Source organism: Pipistrellus hanaki, assembly GCF_964339955.1.
Source record: "Pipistrellus hanaki genome assembly, chromosome: 3".
Classification (NCBI taxonomy): domain Eukaryota; kingdom Metazoa; phylum Chordata; class Mammalia; order Chiroptera; family Vespertilionidae; genus Pipistrellus; species Pipistrellus hanaki.
Window position 1 is genome coordinate 186,720,331 of NC_140505.1, and position 15,553 is coordinate 186,735,883.

The 15,553-nt window shown below is 45.6% G+C and overlaps 1 protein-coding gene across 1 annotated transcript in view; it reads left to right on the forward strand.

Moving 5' to 3' along the window:
* Positions 1–7: 7 nt before the first annotated feature.
* The window catches only part of MEI1 (meiotic double-stranded break formation protein 1), a gene marked incomplete at its 5' end in the record, with an annotated part of 51,908 nt that continues 36,362 nt past the window's right edge, over positions 8–15,553 (forward strand). The window contains 11 exons of the mRNA XM_084878304.1: positions 8–145; positions 3,576–3,699; positions 4,487–4,537; positions 6,370–6,443; positions 7,618–7,723; positions 8,220–8,423; positions 9,369–9,499; positions 10,715–10,829; positions 11,902–12,018; positions 13,002–13,101; positions 13,191–13,325. Of these exons, the coding sequence (XP_084734430.1) occupies positions 8–145; positions 3,576–3,699; positions 4,487–4,537; positions 6,370–6,443; positions 7,618–7,723; positions 8,220–8,423; positions 9,369–9,499; positions 10,715–10,829; positions 11,902–12,018; positions 13,002–13,101; positions 13,191–13,325 (1,295 nt within the window). The remainder of the gene's footprint in view (positions 146–3,575; positions 3,700–4,486; positions 4,538–6,369; positions 6,444–7,617; positions 7,724–8,219; positions 8,424–9,368; positions 9,500–10,714; positions 10,830–11,901; positions 12,019–13,001; positions 13,102–13,190; positions 13,326–15,553) is intronic.

Sequence of the window (15,553 nt, forward strand, 5' to 3'; positions counted from 1 at the left end):
CCGGGAGATGGCTGTGAGGGACGAAGAGGCGGTGCTGCTCTTCAAGAGGGCGCACTACCGGCACGACCCGCGCTGGCTGCTGCCCGCGTCCCCTCGCCTCTGCCTGGCCTGCGTGCTGGAGCTGCTGCCGGAGCCCGGGGTGTCGGTGCGCGCCCCCACCCCACCCCGCTCCCCTTGGCCGCCAGAGCCGCCTTCTTCCCTGCAGCCCCTCAGCCCCGTGCCCTCAGGCCCGTCCAGCCTCTGTGCCCCGGGGCCCTGCCCCGTGCGGTAAACCCGGCCCCGGGCGCCAGCGAGACTCCCAGGCACACCCCACGCCCGCCCTCCCCTCCTCTCCAGCCGCCCTGCCGTAGACTGGCCTCTCCATTCCGCCGGCTTCGGCCTGGGCTCAGGCTTCCTCCTCTGCTGCCGCCCGCCCCCCCTGGGCCAGGGGCGCGCGCTGGGGCCTTCATTTCCTTCTGAAATGTGCAGGAGCGGGCTGCCTGGGCTCTGGGTGGCAGTGACGGCCGGGCAGAAGTGGGGGGAAGGGGAAGACTGCTAAGAGCTGGCAGAAGCGTGGATGCTGCTCCTCGGTGCTTACCCACCTTTGCCCTGAGTTTTGGGTCCAGGGAGGCACCCCAGGAGAGTTTGGGAGGTCACTTCTGCCCAGTCAGTGGGGAGGATGAGGGGTGGCAGGGAATTCATGTCTTGGGTGTGGGGGAGGGGCTATAACAGTGGTCCTCAAAATTTCATCTCAAAGTGCTTTTACACTTTAAAAAAGTGTTGAGGACCCCAAAGAGCTTTGTTTATGTGGGTTATAGCCACTGATATATATCCTATAGAATAAAAGGCTAAAATGCAAAGCAACTGAACAGAACGCCTGTTTGCTATGACATGCACTGACCACTAGGGGGCTATACTCAATGCAGGGGCTGTCCCCTGGTGGTCAGTGTGCTCCCACAGAGGGAGTGCCACTCAGCCAGAAGCCTGGCTCATGACTGGTTAGTGCAGTGGCGATGGTGGGAGCATCTCCCGCCTCCACTGCACCCTCTTGCAGTTAGGGCTCCTAACTGCTAGAGGGTGCAGTCCACGCTGAGGAACCCCCCTCCGAGAGCACGAATTTCGTGCACTGGGCCTCTAGAGAGTGAGTGTGTGTGTGTGTGTGTGTGTGTGTTAGTATATACATATATACCATATTTTCCGGCGTATAAGACGACCCCTAATTTTACAGTTAAAACATAGGTTTAGGCCTATATTCGCTGTATAAGACTACCCCCCACTTCAAAGAAAAGACTTACTTTGCCATCAAGATCTGCAGGTAATTTTTGTGCAATTTTGGTCTTTTGCCCCCGATTTTCGGTTGACTTTTTTTTTCTTTCAAAAGTCATTATATATATACTGTGTATGTGTATATATATATATATATATATATATATATATATATATATATATGTTAATTGATTTCAGAGAGGAAGGGAGAGAGAAGAACATCAATGAGGAAAAAGAATCATTGAATGGCTGCCTCCCGTGTGCCCCACACTGGGGATTGAGCCTGAAACCCAGACATGTGCCCTGTCTAGGGATGGAACCGTGATCTCCTGGTTCATAGGTTGACGCTCAACCACAGAGCCACACCAGATGGCGCCACTGATATTTATTGTACAGTACTAGAAATCAAAGCAAAAAATTTAAAATGTTAATTTACTTAAAAACAATAGTAAATCTATTTCATATTAACATAATCCTTTTTATTCTGGCAAAAATACATAACCTGAAATTTATCATTTTGCCACTTTAAGTGTATAATGTATAAGTACTATAATTTAAAAAGTGGAAAATAACTACGTTTTCCAAAACAAAAAAAGATAGTGAGGAGTACTGGCTTTGTTTTACATTTTTTGCAAGTATCTTTAATAGCTGGCTTATTTGGAGACAGCTGGATTTTCATATATGTATTTAATCTGTTACCACAGGTTGTGTAATGTTTGAAAAGTTTCACCATACCCTTGTGAGAGAATAAGAGTGAAAAAGGCAAATACCAATTTAGTATTATATGAAGTAATTTTGATCTCATGAGTCCCCTGGAAAGGTTTGGGCATCCTCAGGGTCCCCGGACTACAGTGAGAACTGCTGAGCTCACTGATCACATCTGAGATACCAGTGAGGCCAGAAGTTCTGAGGTTGTCATTCTTGGGCAGTGAGTGAATCAGAGATACAGAGATGAATAAGACTGTGGTAGGGGAGAAAATAAGAGCACATCATTGGGAATTCCAAAGATGGACATAGCTGGTCAAGTGCTATGTGGGATAAGGAGGGGAATTAGGGAAGGTTTTTGTGGGTTTTTTTTTTAGAGGAGGAAGCATTTGAGTTAGGCTTGAGGAGATGGGTAAGATTTGGACCAGAGGAGATGGGGGATCTTATCCCAGGAGGTAGGTATCGATATTAATTAGCAAGGATGAGTTTGGGAAGTAGAATATTTGAGGAAAAGTTGAGGTTGCATAACCAGGATAAACTCCATTCCTTGAAGTGTTTGAATCCAAGTTAAGGCGCTTTGACTAAATCAGATTGTCAGGTGTAGGGGAGTCACTGAGCCTTTTTGGGAGTGACTCATTTAGAGCGCTAACTTAATGTATGATGTAGGAGTTATTGGTGAAGGAAAACAGATTTACAGTAACATAGGTTAGAGGCAATAAGAGATGCAACTTCACCTTTTCTAAAAAAACATTTTTATTAATTTCAGAGAGGGAGAGATAGATAGGAACATCAGTAATGAGAGGGAATCATTGATTGGCTGCCTCCTGCATGCAACCTGGGCATGTGCCCTTGGCTGGAATCGAACCCAGGACCCTTCAGTCCACACACAGGCTGACACTCTATCCACTGAGCCAAACCTCCAGGGCCAACTTCACCTTTAATGTACACACTTTTCTTAGCTTCACCTCTCACCAGTTGAAAGGGTGATGTAGTCAGTTGTACCCATGATCCTGTTCTATCTCCTTTTTGACCCAACTTTTGTTACAATACTGAGCACTTTGCACAGCTACTAGGCGAATTGAGTGTGAAGATTTATGTCTATGTTGAATGGAAGGATGCATTTTCTCTACCTACCTCTGAAAGTTTCATGAAGAATCCCCCGCAACCCCATCACTCTGTTGGGCTGTTGAAGTGGAAAGAGCTCTGACCTTTGACAAGATCTGGTTGGAGACTTAGATTTGAGGCCTTGGGAAAGTCTCGGAGCTTCAGTTATCTCCAAAATGGCTATAATGACATCTGCTTCTGCTTGCTTTGCTAACTAACTTGCTAGGCTTAAATGAGCAAGTAGGAAAAAGAGTGATCTGTGAATAGTCAAGTGCTGTGTAAACACAGGGTATGAGGCACCCTGACTCATGTACAATACTCTGTATGAACACATGGATTCCTGTGTGTAAATGATGTCCTTTTCCATTCTCCCTTCAGGGAATTCGATCTTGCCATAAATTAGATGACCCCTCCAGCATCATCTTGTAATGATGTTTGTATAGTTGTGTACTGTGTATATAATTTCAGTTTTGGGTGTTCAGAATATTGGCTACTGAATGTTTTCCTTCATCTGCCCCAAGTTGGTGCGCAAGAAGCATGTGCTGTCCTGTCTCCGAGACGTCCTCACGAGGCACACCTCCCTGGCCACGCAGCTGCTGGCTCAGGACCAGAGAGTCTGTATCCACTTCATCAGAATGCTTTTTGGTGAGATGAAAAGGGGAACTTGGCATGAATATTGCACATATAGCATCTATATTTGTTTTTGGGGTCTTGAGGAGATAATTTAGACTTTTTTTTTCGAAGTAACACTAACGTATTAGCAAATTGTTTTGTCAGAATGATGAAGAAATGGTCACCTTTCTAAGATGCATGATGCATTATGTGGGAATGACATCCAAGAAGTTAGTGAAAATGTGAAGGTGAATATGGGAAATGTGTGATCTTTCAGAAAGTCTAGTCTCTTATGGTTTTTGAACAGGACCCGAAGGCCCAGACTGGAGTCTGCTGACCTGGCTGTGACCCTAACCGAGTTACTTCCCCTTTCTTGTGCTTTAGTGTCTTCATTTCTAAAATGAGACGAAGTAAGATGTCCCTTCTCTTCATGCAATTATAATATTCTTTGGAATAAGCCCTTTTAGGGAGGAGGGGAGCTAGCTCGTATTGAGTACTTTTCTCTGCCAGAGGCTTTTCTGGCTTTTAATTGCTGAAGCAGTATTTTAAGGGAGAGGCGACGACTCCTAAGGCTCAGGGAGGTCACAGCTAGCTAATAACGGGCAGAACTGGAATTTTCCCCCAGGTCTGTTACAGACTCCACACTGAGCCACACTGACTTAATCTCTTTAAAGCCAGAGTGGGCATTGAAAGTCTAGGTGCTAGGAGACCTGGGACATTGCTTAAAGCTGCCATTAGTCTTAGACTCACAGAGTGCCTTTGTGGTTTTATTTTTCTTTTTACTATTAACTTTCCCCCTCGTACCTCCTTCTCCTCCAAGGGCTGTTGTGCAGTGTGGAAGAGGGCAGTATGGCAGACCTCTGTATTGAAGGTAAGGTGAGACTGTGTGTACTTAGCATGTGAAGCTGGGGCTATCAGCCTGCATTGGAGCTGTGGTTATTTGAGATCTTGATGAAATGTTCCATTTTAGATACAGATAAAGAAAGCTCAATGAGTTGTTAGTCATTACTTCTGCATTTCTTTCTTGGGCACCTACTCTGTGCCAAGTACTGTATTAGACACTTGGAATACATAGATGGATAAGACATGGTCCTGCCACCCTGGCCAGTGTGTTAAGTGGTTAGAGCATTGGCCCACAAACCAAAGGGTCTCGAGTTCAATTCCAGGTTAAGGGCTCATAGCAGGATTGCAGGTTTGATCTCTAGTCCCGGAGGCAACTGATCCATGTGTCTCTCTTGATTAAATATTTCTCTTTCTCTCTCTCTCTCTCTCTCTCTCTCTCTCTCTCTCTCTCTCTCTCTCTCTCTCCTTCTCCCCCAACCCTAAAAGTCAATGGAAAAAATATCCTTGGGTGCCCTGACCAGTTTGGCTCAGTGGATAGAGTGCCGGCCTGTGGACTGAAGGGTCCCAGGTTCGATTCTGGTCAAAGGCATGAACCTTGGTTGCAGGCACATCCCCATAGGGGTGTGCAGGAGGCAGTTGGTCGATGTTTCTCATCGATGTTTCTAGCTCTCTATCCCTCTCTCTTCTTCTCTGTAAAAATCAATAAAATATAGATTTTTTTAAAAAGAGGTAGCAGTTTTAGAAAGTAGCTCCCATTCCTAGGCTGTGAAAACAAAGAAAAGTTTGAAATTATTAAAACTACAAGTTTGGAGGAAGGACCGCATATATGAAATCCAGATCTCTGAAGAGAGGATACTGCTCCTGGGTCCATGACCATTCAGCCACACAGTTAGCAGCTGTAACTAGGAGCAGCTATAACAAACAGATCATTCGTTAACACGATCAGTATGTACTGCTGACCATCTTTCAATCTAGAGGATGTGGATAAACAAATGTATCACTTTTGTTCTGACTACTGGCAGGGGAGGGGAGATTTCACTATTTTCCTCAAGGCCACTCTCGAATGGGGCTATAATCCTGAAGCCATTCGCTCCTGATCGGTGCCAGTATAGCTTGCAAAACCCTCAGCAGAACCCAAGAACTTCACTGAGGTGGTGGACCCTAGATGGAGATTATAAAACCAGAGTAAGAAAGACTTGCTTCTTCCTCACTGTCCCTGCTTGCTCCCTGCTTTCTTCCTGTTTTTGTATTATCCTTTATCCTGGAAGTGACAGAGCCTTCCCGCAGCAGCAGCTGCAGTTCATCTGAAGCTTATTCCTCACTTTGTAGAGCCAGCCTCTTCTCTACCCCTCTCCAAACAGCATCGGAAGCATCACACATATTGCATAGAAGGGTGGGTTTAGGGTTGAGATGTAATATTGTTGGCCATTACTGGCAAGGGAACTCAATCATAATTCTGTTTTCTAGTATATGAAGGAGCACGTTCTGAGGAAGGAAAAAAGTAGAACTAATATAAATAGTAGTTTGCAACCTCAGCTTCACAATAGACTTACCTGGGGAACTTTAAAAATATCTACACGCTTAGTTTCTTTCTCTAGAGATTCTGATTTAAATTGGTCTTGGGCATTAGTATTTTTTTTTTAAAGCCTCCTAGGTGATTCTAATGTGCAGCCTAATTGTGAACTATTGATGTAAAACAGTGAAGAAAGAAATTCTTTGGTTTGGATGTGCACATATGGTTAATGAGGGAGATGGAAAAAACTAATACCAATTAGCACAAGCTAATGACTTAGAATAGAAGGGCTATCAACGGGGAACTCCGGGTTGTCTTCGATTGGTAACACTGTTGTGTCTGCTCAGTCCTTATCCAGCTTACGACTCAGCTGAAATTAGAGCAGACCATTCCTTGCCTGCTGGATGAGTGCCACAAAGAGGTCAGTCGATGGCTGTGAGTACCTCTCAGCTATCAGAGCTGGGCCACCCCTTCTGGGACTAGATGGGAGGTGGAAATCCAGAGAGGAAAAGGGGCGTGCCTGCGGTCACTGAGGCAGTGGCAGAGCCAGAGCGAGGAGGGCCTGGGGCTTTGATCCTGCTTCAGTGCTCTTTGCAGCTTCCTACCTTCCCCTCCAATCTCCCACATGCTACCTCCATGTGGTGAAGTCCCATTTTTCTAGCATAATCATCCATGGCCATTCTCTATAATACAGATTTCCTTGATGAATTTATCAAGGAAATATGTTCACTATGTCTTGGATAGTATTTTTATTAGGTCTGAATTGGATATAGTATTTTGTTCTGAAGGCATTTGCTTTTATAAGCATTTAAGGTAAGCACTAAGTGGGTTTAACCTGCTTTCTCCAGGATAGTAAAAGATATCAATTAAACAAGCAGCTTTTGTATTGTGTTTTAAGATTTTGGAGTGATCAGAATCACTTTTTTTTTTTTTTCTGCAAAGGAAGACACATGTTTATCTTAGCAACATCAAGAGCAACCTGTAATTATAAATGATATTAAATTATCATGTCACTATAATTACTCTGTATGTGATTAATATATTAGATTGGATTGGATTTATAAGTATATATATTAGTACTTATGATGATGATGATGCCATTTAACCCTATGGGCACTCTCTACATGCTAATCATTGTTTTACATGCTTTCCATGCAGTGTCTCATTCAGTCTTCCCAACAACCCTATGAAGTTAATATTATTATCATTTCCCACAAGTGGAGTTAAGGGTCTTACTTAAGGTGCTACAGTTAGTCAATAGAAATGGTGAAATAAATACTATTGACTCTCCCTGTAAAGTACCAAGCATATAGAGTGTTCCATAATAGTAGCTGTAGCAATGATAATAGCAATACTTTTTTTTTTTTTCACTGAGTCAGAATTCTGCCTTTATGACGCTGCCAACTGAAAGAAATCTTTCCCCTTGAGCTTCCCAGTCCAATAGGGGAGACAGACACTTAGCTAAAGAGGCTGGTGACTGACTGTGGGGAGAGACACGAACAATATGGGCTTTGGTGTGGGTAGGGCAGGGTAAGTTTTGGTGGGAGCTTTGTCCTACCCTAATCTATGGAGTGGAATATGTTCCCTTTCTGTAGCTCTGTAACATGCCCTCCATGGGAGGCAGCCTGGCCACCATGACCCTTCTCGGCAAGTTGGTGGATGCCCTCCCTGCTCTGGCAGACAAGCTGGTAATGGAGCATCGTGAGTGACCTCTGAGGAAGCGCTGCTGCTCCCCTTCGCCTGCTTCTATCACCTCCACCTGATGGTCCATTCATTGTCTACAACTTCATCACTTCCCTTTTCTAGGCTTTGGTTTCCAGCTGCAAAATGTACTCTAAGTTGGCCAATTTGAAAAAGTGCTTCTCAGCTCTGGTCTTGGGCTATGGATATTGACTATTTTAAAACAACTAATTAAGAACCTAGTATGAGTCTTCCTTTTGGGTGGAAGGAGGAATTAATTCTGGAATCTAGAAGCACTGTTTTCTATCAGTAAAATGCAATAAGTGTCTCACAGAGGACTTACCCAAGCATCAATCACTTCACTTTTCCAAACCTTAATTTCCCCCTTTGATTAAGTGCCCAGAAATAATTTATTGTGGTAGACTATTGGAAATTATCATTACTCCCCCATTGAGGGCAATATTTATAGTTTCATGTAGCAACTGACATGTCGGCCCCTTGGTTGTTTTCTGGACAGGTAACCTGCTGGAGCATCTGTTAAGAGGTTTAGTGTACCCCAGCGAGGGGGTGCAAGCTTCGGTCTGTTATCTCTACGGGAAGCTGTACTCCTCACCAACGGCAGCTGAGGTACTTTCAGGCCATTTCCGGGAGAAGCTGTGCCCTCTCTTCCTTTCCACGCTGGATGGTGCCCAGACGAAGGAGCTACAGATCAATTGCTTGGGTAAAACAGAAGACTGCAGAGAAGACAGAAAGTGTTTGAGGTTTTGCTTGAGGACTTGAGATACAGGCTCTAGAGGTGGGGAAGTTTGCTGCTTTGCAAAGCCACATGTTTGGGAGATAAGATGCGCAGACTGTGAAAGGTGCGTAGAGTTGGTGTGGCATCTTAAGAATGTTGCCTTTGGGAGGAGAAGAGGAAAGAAAGTGGACAGCCATTTTTCTGCCTCCAACCTTCACTGCCTATCCTGGTGCACCCTGTACTTGCTGCCAGGTTCATCTTCACCCTACACAGCTTGGTTCATCTTCACCCTACACAGCTTGCATCCTGTCAGGTTTTCCGATTTGGAAAATCACCTATAGCTTCCTCTAGCCTCCAGGGTGATGTCTAGGTTTCTTTGGATGTCATTTGAGGCTCCTTAGGCAGGAGGTACAGGGAAAAGCATAGTCTGTGGGTGACTATCATTTCTTTTCCCAGTTTGGGCCAAGACCTCTGTTGTGAACAGTCCAGGGACACACAGCGAGCATCATTCTGAGCCAGGCTCTGCGCTGGGCTCTGGATAATAAAGATAATCAAACCCATGCTCTGTTCTGAGAGAGCTCATAGTCCAGATGGGGACAGTTAGAGTCTAGTGAGATAAGTGCTATTATGGAGGTTGCACAGAAAAGGGTAGGATTCTATTTAGAATAGTACTATAATTCTTATATATAGAAAACCCTAGAAAACGAATTCAGTGAAGTTGCAGGTTACAAAATCAGTTGTGCTTCCACATACTAACAGCAAACTACCTGAAAAATAAATTAAGACAACAATACCCTTTACAATGGCATTATACAAAATAAAATACTTGGGAATATCTTTGGAGACATGAAGATGTTGCTAGGGGCAGTCTGAGGTGTCCTCTGGCAGCTCTGCTCCTCTTGCCTGACTTCCCAACCCTTTGTTTTCCAGGTCTGCTGAGGCAGCTGCTGAAGTATGACCTCTTTGTGTCTATGATCATGAACAAGTCAGCCCTGGTGGAAAGTGCGGACAGTGTTGAGGGGCCACCAGGACAGACCACACTGCCTTTGGTGCTCAAAAAGGTCCTTGTCTTGTGATTCCCTGACTCCAGGTTCAGTGACAAGGGAACCTGAATGCCCCCCTAGCCTTGTTCTCATCCACCACTGCTTCTGTCGGATTTACAAAGTGTTTCCTTATTAGACAAACACCATGCTGTTAGAAGATTCAAAGTACAATGCTTTTCAGTCGTGAATTGTTTGTTTGTTGCGTCTTCCCCTTCACATCGGGCTGCCTGGGAATGAAGACTACATGCCACAACAGCAACAAAGCTACCTCAGCTGTTTTAGGGATAAAACTCAAGCTTCTCAGCGTGGAACCTAGAGCCCTCTTTCTCTGGATCCCGTTTACCCTTTCAGCCTACTTACCTGCTTCTTCTATTCCACTTCCCCGTGTTCCAGCCATGTACAACCTATCCCTGGTCCTGTCTGCCCTAGGACATCCTGTCTAGCTGTGCAGATGCTCTTCCCTTTGCCTTTCAAGCCTCTCCCCCTCCACTGTATGTTGATCTCTGACTCAGCTTTCAAGGCCTAGAGGGCTCCCTGGACACCCTTGTTTTTTGTTTTGTTTTTTTAGGTAGCAGGTGCCTGTATGTCACAGCGCTTACCTCACCACATTGTGGTTGATCAACTGGGGCCTTCTTTATGGTGGGACCTCAATTTGGCTGTCTGTCTCTGAAGTGATTGGCACAGGGCTTGGCAGAGCTACAAGCGCCACCTGCTGGCAGGAGTATCATTGATTGACCAGACTGTGGATCTCCTGCAGGAAAGAGGAGGCACTCTGGTCAGAAGTGGGGAAGGACAGTTGGGGATAGATGACTTAGGGGTTAAAAATCTAGAGCAAACTGCTTCTCTTTGTCCTCCTAGGATGGTCCACACAAGGCCTGTGAAATCTAAAGATCAAGTCCTGTGCCTCTGAACCAAAAAAAAAAAAAAAAAGTCTCTTTTCTGTGTTTATTTTGCTGTTGCCATCCTGGTGGTGAGACACATCACTGCTAGGTGATGGTTTTCATGTTTTTTCAGTGCCACTGTGCTCGTGTTCCATTTCTCACCTGCTGCTGTGCATAGAGGCTCCTTTCCGTCATCTCATCTGTACTGCCCTCCCCGGCACCGCCCTCATGCCTGGTGACTGGCAGTGCAGGAGGGATCAGAGACATTCAGGTTCAGCCCTGAGGCACTCAGGCTGCATCCCTCTGGTCCCATCAGGGTGTAACCAGCACTTTCTGCTTCCTGTTTCTCCAGCTCCTCCTTTCCAGAGACGAGGTGCTGCAGGTGGCCAGTGCCCACTGTATCACGGCCGTGCTGGTCCACTCACCAGCGAAGCATGCCCCGGCCTTCATTCATGCTGACATCCCAGGTAGGGGTCCTTCCTAATCTTTCCTCCAAGGACCCTAGAGTTCTGACTTGGTGACTTTGCGTCGGCAGCAGCAGCAGCAGTCTTGCTGGGGTTCATGATGAGCATACTGGAGGGACGGGTTGGTGGCAGGTTCAGTTTTACAGGACAGACTTCTAGGAAGTAGGTCTCATGATGTCTGAATTCTCTGGCTACAGATTTCTTTCCTTTTTTAAAAAAAATATATTTTATTTATTTTGTACAGAGAGGAAGGGAGAGAGATAGAGAGAAACATCGATGAGAGAGAGTCATCAATCAGCTGCCTCTTGCACACCCCCTACTGGGGATATGCCTGCAACCAAGGTACATGCCCTTGACCGGAATCGAACCCGGATCCCTTCAGTCCCCAAGCCAACGCTCTATCCATTTAGCCAAACCGGTTTCTGCTGGCTACAGATTTCTTATATGACCCTGAGCAGTTTGTTACTGATCTTCATCATTTGTTTGACCATCTAGGAATAAACACCCAGTGTGGGTGGTGACAAGATCCATGCACCAGGGAGGCAAAGGGAATTAATTTTTCTCCAGGGCTTGTTATGAGCCAGGAAATATTCCCTATGGTGCTTGTAAATGTTGCCACATTTAGGCCCTCATATTTCCTTTTTATGGATAACGGAATTGAGGATCAGAGAAGGGAAATAACTGCTTTAAATTAACAAGGCTATTTAATCCCTGCAGAAAAGGGATGTAAAATCAAGCCTTTTGGGTTTTAAAAACTCTTCTCTCTGCATCATGCTGCTTGCCCATCTGAGAATCAGGGGAGCTGAACTCTAGTCCCATTTTACCACTAATAATACCTCTCGGTGTGTCTCAGTTTCTCCATCTGTTAAAAAAAAAAAAAAAAAAAAGGTTAGACCATAACCTTGAGGGCATTTTTCAGATTTATCTGAATTAATGATCGTGTTTCATGGAGAAGGTGTGTGAACAGATAAAGTAACAGGTGTGAGATGCTGAAGAAATGTAAGGCCCTCGAATTGGTTGAGGGGTCATGATTACTTAGCTGTCAGTTATTGTTTTCTTTACCTCTTGTCGCCAGAGTTCCTCTTTGAGCACCTTTCTGCGTCCAGCGAAGTGCTTATCTGGTCCAGTTACAACTGCCTGATACTCCTGGCCGAGGAGCCTCTCTTCTTTTCCAAGTGCCACACGGTGTACGGTGGGTAGTGGCCTGCACTCGCTCTGGTTGGGAGCCCAGCACTTTGCGGTTGGATAGCCACAGCAGTGATGAGGGACTAACCTGCATCTGGGAGGGCATGCTGCTTCTGATCATTTCCACCAGCCCAGACTCAGAACCAGATCCACATTCAGGCAGAACTATCCCAACAGTCCTTCAGTCCTCTCCTGTGCTCCACATATTGCTCTTCTAGTTAGTCCCTAAGTATTGCTGATTCATCCTTTTTTAAAAAATACATTTTTATTGATTTCAGAGAGGAAGGGAGAGGGTAAGAGAAATAGAAACATCAATGATGAGAGAGTATGATTGATTGGCTGCCTCCTGAAAGACAGGGCCCCCACTGGGGATGGAGTCTGCACCCCGGGCCTATGCCCTGACCGGGAATTGAACCATGACCTTCTGGTTCATAGGTCAATGTCAACCACTGGGCCATGCTGGCCAGGCTCTGTGTTCCTATTCTAAGCCAGGCATTAGGCTTGAACCTGGATATTTAAAGATACATCTAACGTGGTCCCTGTCCTCTGGAAAGGGAGAGAAATATAAACAAGCTGACTAGGACTGGTTAGAGGAAAGCACAGCAGGTGTGGGAGCACAGGAAAGACCCACAGCTCTGCCTGAGCGGGTCAGAGAAGGCTTCCTGGAGGAGTGGAGACCCAATGTGACTCTTTGAGGAGCAATAAGAGTGTCTAGTGGGGAAGGCCAGCTCAGTCCGTAGGTACTCACTAAATATTTTGAGGGCTGGGGCCTGTGCTTTGGCTTGTGTAGGGTTTCAGGGAGACAGATAAATCCGATAAGGGCTGCCCTCAAGATCTCACCGTCTTGCTCCATCGGCTCAACCTTGTCAGGGTGCCTCCTCGAGGGGCTGCTAACAGCATGTGCTGTGCAGAGCCCCTCACCTCTCCTGGGCAGTCAGGGAAGGCACTACCCTGCACTGATCCCTGCCTCTGCCCTGTATTTTGAGGTAGGCATCGAGTCGGTGGTGAGGAGCCTGCAGGGAAGCCTGAGGATGAACAACACGGAGCTGCACAAGCAGGGCATGCTGCTGTTTGCCGAGATCCTGACTCGGTGAGCCAAGCAGTGGAGGAAAGAAGTGATGTATTTCTGGTTGGGTCAGTGATAGTTCACCCACTGGTTCCTCATTTACTACTTCTCAGACAGCCAGAGGAAATCAAGCTGTTCACAAGCTCAGCCATGTGCAGAGATGCTGGCCGTGCCCTCCAACAGGCAGTGAGCAGCCCGGTGCTGGAGGTGGCCGCGGAGGCGGTGAAGGCTATTTCTGCCTTTCTGAGGTGAGAGACCCAGGCAGACCGAACTCTCCACCTCTGCATGGACCTGAGGGCCAGGTCAAGGCCAGGGCGGCTTCCAGGGCGGCTTATTTGTCACGGAAATTTTCTTGTATTCCCTCCCCTCCCCTCCCCTCCCCTCCCCTCCCCTCCCCTCCCCTCCCCTCCTTTTTTCTTTTCTTTTCTCTTCTTTTCTCTTCCCTTCCCTTCCCTTCCCTTCCCTTCCCTTCCCTTCCCTTCCCTTCCCTTCCCTTCCCTTCCCTTCCCTCCTTTTTTCTTTTCTCTTCTCTCCTCTTTTAGTTCTGGTGGTTAATAACCTACATGTAAACAATATTCTTATAATGTTTTTTTTTATGTTTTTATTGATTTTAGAGGAAGAGGGAGAAAGTGATAGAAACATCTATGATGAGAATCATCTATTGGTTGCCTCCTGCACACCCCTTACTGGGGATTGACCCCACAGCCTGGGCATGTGCCTTGACTGGGAATCGAACTGGGACCTCCTGGTTCATGGGTTGGGTCAACGCTCAACCACTGAGCCACACCAGTCAGGTTATGGTATCTTCTTTAACCATAGCTAAGTCTTTGTGAGTTGACTCTAAGTTGGTTCTAAAAATTAACAAAAATAGCATTTACATTACAGTGACTTCTATTTCTTTTCTCCCTTTGTCCTTTCCTAGATTTGAATCTCTAAATCTGGGGCATGAATCCCAGTGAGGGTAGGATGAGGAAGCCAACAGGGTAGCAAAGCACAGAGCAAGAGCAGTGTCAATCAGAGGTGCCCATGCAGAGCTGAAGTTCTCCCAGGAGGTCGGTGTTATGGGACTGGTAGCATCTTTCAAGCAAGAGGTAGTAGTTGAGCTGAGTTCTGAGGGATGAGGTAGATTTAGACTTGTGGAAGGACCAGGTTTAGCTAGAACATGTTGGTAGGTAAGTGTAGGGGTTACTGAGAGTATAGAAGCCAGTGTGGCCAGCAGTTGTGTGAAGGGGATTAGACAAGAAGAAGCCAGAATACTGGTTTGGTCAAAATTATAGAGAGTGATGGGTAGGGGCTGTTTATGAATTTCCCAGAATGTTTACTGAGATGGTTCCTCTGAAGTGGAATAGAAATGGAACAAGAAAAAAGGAGCGAGAATTGCTGAAAAGAATTTCCAGTCCATAGGACAACGCTCTGTCTACTGAGCCAAACTGACTAGGGCTTGCTAAAAAGAACTTAAAGATGGGGAATCAGGGCTTGACAGTCAGTGTAGGATTGAAACTTAGAGCTTCCAGAAATGAAGAAGGAAGGAGGAAATCAAGCCTTAACTATAGACTGAGTGCCTGTTAGAAGCTCACAGATTACTCTCAGTGTTCAAGAAAGGCCCAGTGATGAGGGTCAGCATAGGTTTCTCCTTAGTTACTGCACTGGGTTGAATAGTGTGGCTCCTAAATCTAATGACTTAGTGACCTTGTAAGGAGAGGAGGCTTGGACGGACTCAGACAGAGGGAAATGACTGTGTGAAGACATAGGCAGAAGTTGGAATGATGCAGCTGCAAACCAATAACCAGGATTGCTGGCGACCACCAGCATCTGAGGCAAGGCGGGATTCTTCCCAGAGCCTTTAGAGGGAGCCAACACCTTGATTTCAAAACTTAGAGCCTCCAGGACTATGGGAGAATAAATGTCTGTTGTTTTAAGCCAAGCAGTTATTGATAATTTATTGCAGCATAAATTATCAGTAACTGGTAATTGGTATCATTTGGAAACCAATTGGTATCCCTAGGAAACCAATACTGCTACCTTATAACCTGCCAAGTAGTCATTCACTCATTTAACATATTTTTTTATTTAGCATCAATTTATAATGCATCTAGCTCAGTGTTTTTCAACCTTTTTTGGGCAAAGGCACACTTGTTTCATGAAAAAAATCACGAGGCACACCACCATTAGAAAATGTTAAAAAATTTAACTCTGTGCCTATATTGACTATATATAAAGTAATTCTCTTGAATAGGAATCAAATAAACACAAAGAAAGTATTTTATAATTACTTTATTATGAAATATTAAGTAAACAAAATAGTGAAAAATTATAAAATTCTTGTCTTGTCTGCACCTACGGCACACCAGGCAACATCTCGTGGCACACTAGTGTGCCGCGGAACAGCGGTTGAAAAACGCTGATCTAGCTCTGTTTAGGTAAAGTGAAAAGATGAAACTGGTCCTTGGCTTCTTGGAGCTCACAATTAGACTAG